Source organism: Galleria mellonella, unplaced genomic scaffold (assembly GCF_026898425.1).
Source record: "Galleria mellonella isolate WM207_F2 unplaced genomic scaffold, CSIRO_AGI_GalMel_v1 utg99, whole genome shotgun sequence".
NCBI lineage: Eukaryota > Metazoa > Arthropoda > Insecta > Lepidoptera > Pyralidae > Galleria > Galleria mellonella.
This window is the reverse complement of record NW_026442184.1, coordinates 797,452-806,631: the sequence shown is the minus strand read 5'-3', so window position 1 is coordinate 806,631 and position 9,180 is coordinate 797,452. Positions and strand designations below refer to the sequence as shown.

Here is a 9,180-nt window from a genome sequence, read left to right as displayed (position 1 = left end):
TGATGAAATAGAGAGTCATTACAAATTTCGTCACTATCACCATAGCTCCAGTGGCGCAGTTGGTTAGCGCATGGTACTTATAAGACAGTATACGTGTGAGAAATGCCGGGGTTGTGAGTTCGAGCCTCACCTGGAGCATATTTTTGCCGCTTTGTAATTTATACACAAAAATAATTTACGCTACACCTCTATAGAATATATATATATATATAGAGAAAGAATATATAGGAAAAAACACTAAAAGTTTAGGTAGTGTACCAATGTAAATTAATAAATATTATGTATAACGAGGAAACATGATTGACTTTTTGTTTGTTACAATTTAACTCAAAAACTACACGACCAATTTTATCGAAAGCTTATAATAAAATAATAATAAAAGTATATTTTATACATTCTGTAAAGAATCCGTGCGAAGCCGGGGCAGGTTGCCAGTAGTATATATTATCACTAGCTTTTGCCAGTGGCTTTACTCGCGTGTAGTATTCGATATGTCACGAAAGTCAATTTTCCACGTCACATTTAAAAATTATAGTTGTTACCCACAATTTTATTTTATCACTAACTCCCATTTTACATATTTTTTTAACGAAAGACCAACCCCCTTATTAATAGAAACATCTTATAAAGTATAAACCTATATTAGTTATCGTTTTGTCTTTTTCTATTGCGCTAAATTCTCTATTTGAAAAACAACGACAAAACAAATAACTAAACTAAATAAATAGGTCTGTAAAAGCTTTTAATGTTTATAAATAAAGAGGTTAATTTAAAACTTTTAATTTTGCGTTAATTTACATCTAAATCAAATCATGCCCTATTTCATCCTCCGAGGGATAGTGTTTCCAAAAACTGTTGAAAAGTTTTGTTTTAATCAAGATTCTTACTTGTAACTTTATAAATAACAGAATTCCTGTACATATTTTCATTCACCCATTTCTCGTTTTTAGGGGTGAAATTTCCAAAAAATGCTGAAAAGTATTTTATTTTTAATGAGAAGTCTAAAACTAATTTTTCGTACTTACAACTTCAATTTATAACAGAATTCCCATACAAACTTGCATCCGCTATGTCACCCCTTCAGGTGTGAATTCTTTATAAGGAAACAAAGCAAACATTGATTTTTGTTCTGAACCAAAAGCCGAAATTTAAAATTGCATGACTCTAACTTTTGTTTTTTATATGTTTTTCTTTTTTTATTCTAATTTCAATGTAAAATAGTAATGTTAATATACAATTGTGTAATCTACATTATTATGTTGTTTTATTATATAATAGCGTATCCCGTTAGCGCAGGCGGGGTTACCATTACATTTTCAACGATCAAAAAAAAAACTGTCCACTGGTAAACACAAGGAAGGTTTTGCTAATAGTTGCCACGTTTGGCAGACGGATTGGCAACCGCAGTTAGGCGCTACAGGTGTTTTAAGGAAGACGCTGTTGCTCCTCCCTCTACCATTAAGTTAACTTAGTCGCCTCGTATGACACTCACGAGAAAGGAAGGGGTGGGCTAATCTATGCCAGAACCACACGGCCATAAACTAATACCAAATCTTTTATTTCTATCACTAAATAAATCTAAGCAGTGTTTAATAATAAAGTATTCTGTTATAATATGTTGCCATGTAGTGTCACTATAAATAAAACTGACTTGATTTTATATACTTACCTGATTCCACAACTTTTTGCTGTGAAAAAACCTCGTTGCAAAAATTGGTATCTCTTACATTTTACGCTTTTGATAGATAAAAATAAATAATTTATCTATTACTCTGGGACAATATTAATGTCTATTAAAAATGCAGCAAATACCTATTATTTTGTACGACATGACAAAATTCTCAAATGGGGCACTAACAATATGACGTTTTTTCATGAACACATGAGGAGCGTCCTAAAACGAGACAAACGATTCAGGACAGTGTAATAAAAAATCTAGAAATAATAAAATAATAAAGGATAAACAATATAAAAAAAAAAGAGTGTCAAACAGAATAAGAATTATTTAATATCACATTTAACACATTTACAATTGGTACAATAATTAATTATAAATATTACTTACAGCACAATATGAATATTTTAAAATAAGTGTAAATACATTTAAGCACCATGTAATTGTCATGGTGTCTACATATAGTTTATTGTTCCAGTATAAATAATGATACAACATTTTTGATAATATTTACTCCTGTGATAGAGCTGTTTAGAATACAATGTACTACCGATGCCCACAAGCATCCAGGAAGTCGTTAGAGACAACAATAGGAACAAACCACTACACCTCAATGCCAGTAAAGGAACACTTGTAATAAAATATACTAAACATGTGTGGTAAATATTTTTTAGAATGGCAAACAAGCCGACGGCCCACCTGATTGAAAGTGGTAACCGTCGCCTATAGACATGAACAGTACCGTGGACATAACAGAGTATACTGTTTCGCCCATGATACCCCCCATGCGTTGCCATCCCTGAGGACTCAGGTGTTATTCCTCTGTACCCAGTAAATTCACTGCCATATTCCACCCTTCAAACCGAAACACAGCCATGCAAACACAACTGCTTCACGGTTGAAACACGAACGGGACAGAGGTACCTAGTCTCCTCTGATTCCCAATAGCGGAACGTAAGGCAAGAGTGTATTTACAAAAATGATTATATATATATATATATATATATATATATATATATATATATATATATATATATATATATATATATATATATATATATATATAAATATATTATAAAGTGGCATTTTCCACACGTTGTAAATCAAACATTTTTGTTGCAATTCTTTGTATATTTAAAATTAACGTATTAATTTAAAAAATAGACAATTTTGATATGAACATATTCTAGTTATAATAGTAAAACAGATATTAGGAATGTAAGGAATTACGAATTGCAATTTATTAATTGTTGCTCCAGTCGCTAAGACAATCATGGGATCAACATACTCGAATATGTTCCTAGTACAGTATTATTTGCTGTCTATTCTATTCTATTGGGCGCTTTTATAATTTATTGCCATAGCGTGACACGACTTCCTTACTGTCACATTATAACAGGAAAGTAGATAAGTGCTATTGTATAGAGACATGTTTAATGTTCCAAGACGATACTATGCATAGCATGATATAAACATGAATGGTAATTTGAATTGATTACATGGTATATTAACACGTTGAGCCCGGCGCCCAATTTGCTGTCCTTTCCGTTCAGCCGGCAGCCGGCAAGAGATACAATGTTGTAAGCTATCGCCAAATGATTACTTTAGTACTAATGAAATAAGGAATTCTTTGTCACGCTATTTTGGACGTTTTTTAGGTGCATGTGTAATGTATGTGTGATTCTATTCCATATTTTCGTATGATGTATAGTAAAACCACGTACGTACCTTCGAGAGGTGATCAGTTACAAAAGACCTATCCAAGATCCTATACAGATTGTTCGTAAAAAGAGAATTGAATTTAGTTTTGGAAATAGTTATTGTCCATGACATTGAATATGTCCGACGCTGGCCACACGGAAAATTCTAGTGCCGGTCCCCAGGGACCGACGCTGGCCACACGGAAAGTTCGCTGCCGGTCCCCAGAGACCGGCGCCGGGCCCAACGTGTTAAACAGCGCCACCTACTAACAAACCATGGTAAACTTGTTGGTATTAATTATTATAAGTAGAATCAATCATCCAGTACTGGTACTGGGTGATAGAAATACCGAAACCAAGATAAATTGACCAACTAATGAATGTCTGATTATTAATTTTACAACAAAATTTGTATTTTCGAATCTGCGACCATAGGAAGGTGAGGCAGTGTTATTTTTTTAATGGTTGATAACGGAATAGATATCTCTCCAACGTTAACTGTAGCGTATACAGGCAAGGCACTAGTTAGAGATGATAGGTGATAATGAAATGGTAGGTCAGTTAGCCCATTGTGATGAATTCAGTACTATTGTTTCCAGGGAGAACAAGTGAAGGTCGACTTGGCAAAGTATAATGCTAGCAACGAGGCCAGTAACCCGCATTAGTAACAAACTCATCCCCCCCCCCCCCTGAGACGGTGTTAAACTAAGATCATCAAATATTTCTATATATTTTATGTGCCATTCTGGAAAAAACTGAAGTTAAGTATGGAACAACCACAAGAGCAAGGGAAAATTTCCTCATTGCTAGCAATACACCCTATCAGGTCGACCTCCACGCGTTTTTCCCTGGAAACTATCGTGGTTAATTCTAGTGGAATTCGTCATGATGGGCCAACAGACCTACTTTCATCGTCACTTATCATTCCTCACTAGTGTTCCACCAGCGTATACCGTTAGCGCAGGTTGGTGTTACCATTTCATTATCACCCATTAAAAAAAAAACATAATAGCATAATCACTTTCTGTATACGCAGCTCTAATTATAAAATCGCCCATTGTGTGGATCGTTTTAATTTCTCATCTAATACTTATTCCATATTGTTAACGATAAATCATTAAACGACGCCGGTGTTGCCAGTGGTGGGAGGCGACGGCTGCGAGAACATGAAGGAGGTGGCGTTCTGCAGGAGCTGCTTGCGCACGAAGTCGCTGGTGGCGGTGCCAATGTTCTGCTTGGCGCCAATCTTGCACTTAATGTAACCGTATAGGTTCGCGCCGGTCAGCGTCAGCGCGATCAGAACTAGCAGCTGAAACAGAGGGAAAAGGATTGTTAGTAATGGGGTTTAACTGACCCATTGCTAGCAATACACCCTATCAGGTCGACCTCCACGCGGTTCCACCTGGAAACCACCGTGGTTAATTCTAGTGGAATTCGTCGTGATGGGCTAACTGAACTGCCTTTTCATCCTCACCTATCATCCTTCACTGGTGACCCGCCGGTGTATACAGATAGCACAGGCAGGGTTACCATTCCATTATCACCCATTAAAAAAAAATAGCAGCTGGAACATACATTAATATATAGTGAAATGTTATTTTTAAATTATCAAGATTTATTAAATCTCTGTTATTATGTTGAGTAAATATTTTTTTTATTAATATATGAGTTTTGTGCAGATGATTTAAACACGTTTGTAACTTTGCACATATGACTGTTGGTATTCGAAAAATTATTTTTATAAATTTAAAATTGGGCTTAGCAAGACTGTTTGTTGTGTATATATAAAATGTAACATTTATTTTGAAATAAATTATTATTATTATTATTATATTATTATTATATATAAATCAACTGCTGTTCATTAGTCTCACTAAAATTCAAAAATGGCTTGACCGATTAAGATATTTCTTTGATGTTTAATTCATTATAATACAGAGGTGGTGTGAAAGAAAAAAGTCTGAAAAACTAAAGTTCAGGTGAAAAACTGAAAAATTAAAAATAAGTTATTTAATATGAGAAGTACTACTTCAGATTTAAGAGATGGCATTGTAAGTGATAGAATGTTCACTGGAATATCTAGTAAATAAAAAAACTTTATTCTCTATTGTACACAAAAGGTTATCGAAATGGAAAAACAAACATAATAGTGCACAAACGCGAGCATATCTCCAAAAGAGATTTCTTTTAGCAAAAAGCAATAAAATTCGTTGTGACTGACAAAATTTTTGGTTACAGCCATAGACATTTACAGAGAACACATTGTGTTAGGTACATCTAATTTTATATGTCCCTTATTTATAAAAATCTACAAACTACATCTACATGAAGTAATCTAATAAAGCTATTTTAGGTATCTAACTAAATTGTCTTTTCTTTTGAGTAAAAATTTAAAGTGATAAAATATATAAATTATGTTTTATACTCACACACACGCACACACAAACACACACACAAAGTCTGTATTTTATAATTAACTTTGCCTAAGTTATATATTAGAAATAAGTTTTAACGTTAAGTTTATTCTTGTATTTTATATCTCATTATTGTTATCTGTGTATTATAACACTAATTGGTTGCCTTGTATTTGTGTAGTCCATGGAGATGGGGCAGTGGTGACTTGTAACGCAGGTTCTTATAAACCTACCGCAAGCACCAGTCTCTCACAAAATTGGTCTTCATATCAAATATATTAAAATAGTTTTGTAGTAGAGTTTTAAGTTGTTTTTTTTTTTTTTATGAAAAAGGAGGTTAAATTATATTGCAATATTTTACCATCCATTTGAACTTTAAGCCAAACAGGCAAATGATGAAGAAGCCGGACCAGATGAGTGGGCACAATATCAGGCCCAACCAGAACAGGCGACTCTCGTTTCTATTCACACGATTCTGAAAGTTGATAAACAAGATCAATGAGTGAGTGAGCTGTTTGAGTTGGGGGCCTTTGAAATGCTAAGCAGGTGCACATCATTTTTCTGGACTAGTAGACTAGACCACTAGTTGGATTGTTTACCCAGGAAACAAAGACAGACCCAGTAATTTTATTATTTCTGGTATAGGAATTAACATATCTGAGGATAAAAGCAACAAAAAGTTGTATTCTTCCTTCAGCATATAAAAATTAATCAAATATAATACTATTTTCATATATATCAATATATTTAGTATATATAAAAAAAATATTTTACCACAGGGAGACCACAGGGAGAGAGAATGGCAAACAAGCTGACGACCCACCTGATGGAAAGTGGTAACCGTCGCCTATAGACATAAGCAGTACCATGCACATAACAGAGTATACTGTTTCGCCCATGAGACCCTCCATGCGTTGCCATTCCTGAAGACTCAGGTGTTATTCCTCTGTACCCAGTAGTTTAACGCCATATCCCACCCTTCAAATCGAAACACAGCCATGCAAACACAACTGCTTCATGGTTGAAAGACGAATGAAACAGAGGTACCCAAGCAATCGACTTTTGTACAAAGCTAATTATAAATTTTATTTATATATCAAAATTCATAAGAACTGTTGGATATGTTAATAAACTACTTTCGCATTTATATCATTAGCATATATAAGAATAATTAAATCCTCATAAATGAATGTAAAACAAATATTAAAAAAACATAATGACATCAGATAAAAAACATAAATAATAATAATAATACATAATCAAAATTAATAATACATAATCAAAATTAATAATACATAATTAAAAGTACCCGTAACCGGCGAGCGTGTATGAAAAGATTGATGAATGTGGAGGAAGCGAAAGAGGTTTGTTTGAATCAAAGCATTTGGCGTTCCATTGTTTCTACCTACCCTAATGGGAGACAGGCGTGACAGATATGTGTGTATGTATGTACATAATCAAACTCACTTGTTTTGCTTCAAACACCCAATGTGACTTTCCATCGTCATCTACGTAATTCCACCATCTTAGACCAACTAGTAATCGACCTGAATACATAAACATAAATGTGTTTTTAAAAAGATTTTAAAAAGCAAATAAATCTGTAAGCAACAATTATCATACACAAATCAAGATGTATTTTCTATTTGGAAACTAAATTCCTACTTTTTTTTTGTTATCTGCAATTAATGTAAAAACTGTTTTTCATGACAAACAAAAAACTATGAGTCTACTTTTATGTATACTCCTACTAACCACTAATGTTTTTAACAGTCCAAAAGTCAGCAGACAACAGCAAGATCACCAGCACAAAGCTAGCGATGAACGAGTCTGAGAACCATCCACAGAGGATGTATACCACCACAGCTGCACTCCGGAACACCAAGTGGAAGAATACTATGTAAGGGTGACTGAAACATTGTTATAAATAATTTTTTTTTATGCAATTTAAAATGGCAGATAAGTTGATGGCCCCCCTGTTGTGATGGGAAGTGGTAATTGATGTCTATAGACATGAACAGTACTATGAATAAATTATTGATCTCTCAAAGAGTGATATTTTGTTTCATTAACTTATCAAAGGCCAAGGTATCAGACCCCTTCTACTTATCCTGGCAAAGAGAATTAAGTATCAATATTTAACAGCTGTTTATAAAAATAAAATACCATACACTATGTATAATATCATATATCAGCTTCACATACATGCATGATATTAACATTTTTTAAATCAACACACTTTTTAAAAAATGTTAATATATATGTATGTATTAAAAAAAAAAAATTAAGTACCACATATAAAATTGATAAATGGATGCTTGATGTTCAATTTATATATGAAATTTAATTCTGGATATATACAATAGGGGCTTTTTATTCTAAATCATGTAGGCAAAACTGCATTTTTGCAGATGTAATAATAGTTTAATTTTTTTTTTATTATTATTTTATTATGACAAAAAAGGCAAATCAATCTGCGGATTTTATGTCTAGGAGAAAGAGAAACGCTAAACGTTCCGATTTTGTTTTATACCATACATATTGTATAAACCTGTTTATAAATGAGTTCTCTTGCCATTGTTTTGTGGATTTAAAAAATAAAATAACTCACATGAAATCTTTATTGGCGTTGTCCTCTTCGCCAAAAGCGATGGTGTCATCGTCCAGCAACGGCACCTGAGGCACACCTGGCTGTAAGTAGCGTGGTAACAATACTACGTCAGGGCAAGCCGTGCAAAGCTGGCATTACGTTGCTTAATGAATTAAACGCTGTACTGCTAACTCTAGTGATGAATGTTACTCATTCAATTAATAATGAAATTAAACCACTAAATACATGCAAATAAAAAAAGCCAGGTTCTTAATTTATCTAGTAAATAGTTAATGAAACTAAGTATGATCGCAAACATAAGTTTGACGCGATTTTATAACTTCATTAAAGCATACTCACGGTAGCTGAATTCATCGTAGGATTGTTCATTTCATTACTTAATTGTAAAAATAAATTAATTGGTTTGTAAACCAGACAAATTAATATTTAATTTTACAATTTGTTGTGATTCACAAGAATATCAAATCAATGGTTGTCAATCAAATGTCAAATCAGCAGTGTGATGTATGTCATATCAGATGACGTTCACTCGCTGACATTGAGCTGTTTTAGGTTGCCATTAGTGATTTTTTTTTGATGAAAACGCAATTTTAACCCTGTCTGCACTTTCGGTATAGATTGGGGTATAAAGTCAGATCGTCCCACTATATTTAATTTCAAGGGAGACCTTGTGAAAGTTAATCTGATAGAGACGTATATTACTAGTAATGAAATAACTAACAATCTATCTAATCTATCTAACTTATCTTATGCCGTTAAAACTACCACCTAACCGCAAAC

General features: G+C 33.3%; 1 protein-coding gene and 1 non-coding gene across 3 annotated transcripts; one reads left to right on the top strand and one right to left on the bottom strand.

Annotated features, from left to right (window-relative positions):
* The first annotated feature begins 44 nt into the window (after nt 1-44).
* On the top strand, nt 45-138 carry Trnai-uau (transfer RNA isoleucine (anticodon UAU)). Its single transcript has 2 exons — nt 45-82; nt 103-138. It is a non-coding gene; the product is annotated as a tRNA-Ile (tRNA).
* A 4,250-nt stretch (nt 139-4,388) lies between these two features.
* LOC113521310 (uncharacterized Golgi apparatus membrane protein-like protein CG5021) lies at nt 4,389-8,900 on the bottom strand. Of its 2 annotated transcripts, none has more exons than XM_026906814.3 (6): nt 8,740-8,900; nt 8,401-8,480; nt 7,545-7,699; nt 7,257-7,336; nt 6,151-6,264; nt 4,389-4,684 (listed from the first exon to the last, which is right to left on the bottom strand). In XM_026906814.3, exons 1-6 carry the CDS (start codon nt 8,767-8,769, stop codon nt 4,493-4,495), a joined length of 651 nt encoding a protein of 216 aa, XP_026762615.2. In that variant the 5' UTR covers nt 8,770-8,900; the 3' UTR covers nt 4,389-4,492. The 2 variants fall into 2 exon arrangements, with proteins under 2 accessions (XP_026762615.2, XP_026762616.2); XM_026906815.3 differs by having other exon boundaries at nt 8,401-8,465; nt 8,740-8,899.
* Nucleotides 8,901-9,180: the final 280 nt, after the last annotated feature.

Bases quoted from the DNA above. Each gene is read 5' to 3' on its own strand.
- LOC113521310 (XM_026906814.3), bottom strand. From the start codon at position 8,769: ATGAACAATCCTACGATGAATTCAGCTACC. The intron at 8,481-8,739 runs GTGAGTATGCTT...CGCTACTTACAG, and splicing joins CTACGATGAATTCAGCTACC to CCAGGTGTGCCTCAGGTGCC. The intron at 4,685-6,150 runs GTAAAATATTGC...CCTCTGTTTCAG, and splicing joins GCTTAAAGTTCAAATGGATG to CTGCTAGTTCTGATCGCGCT.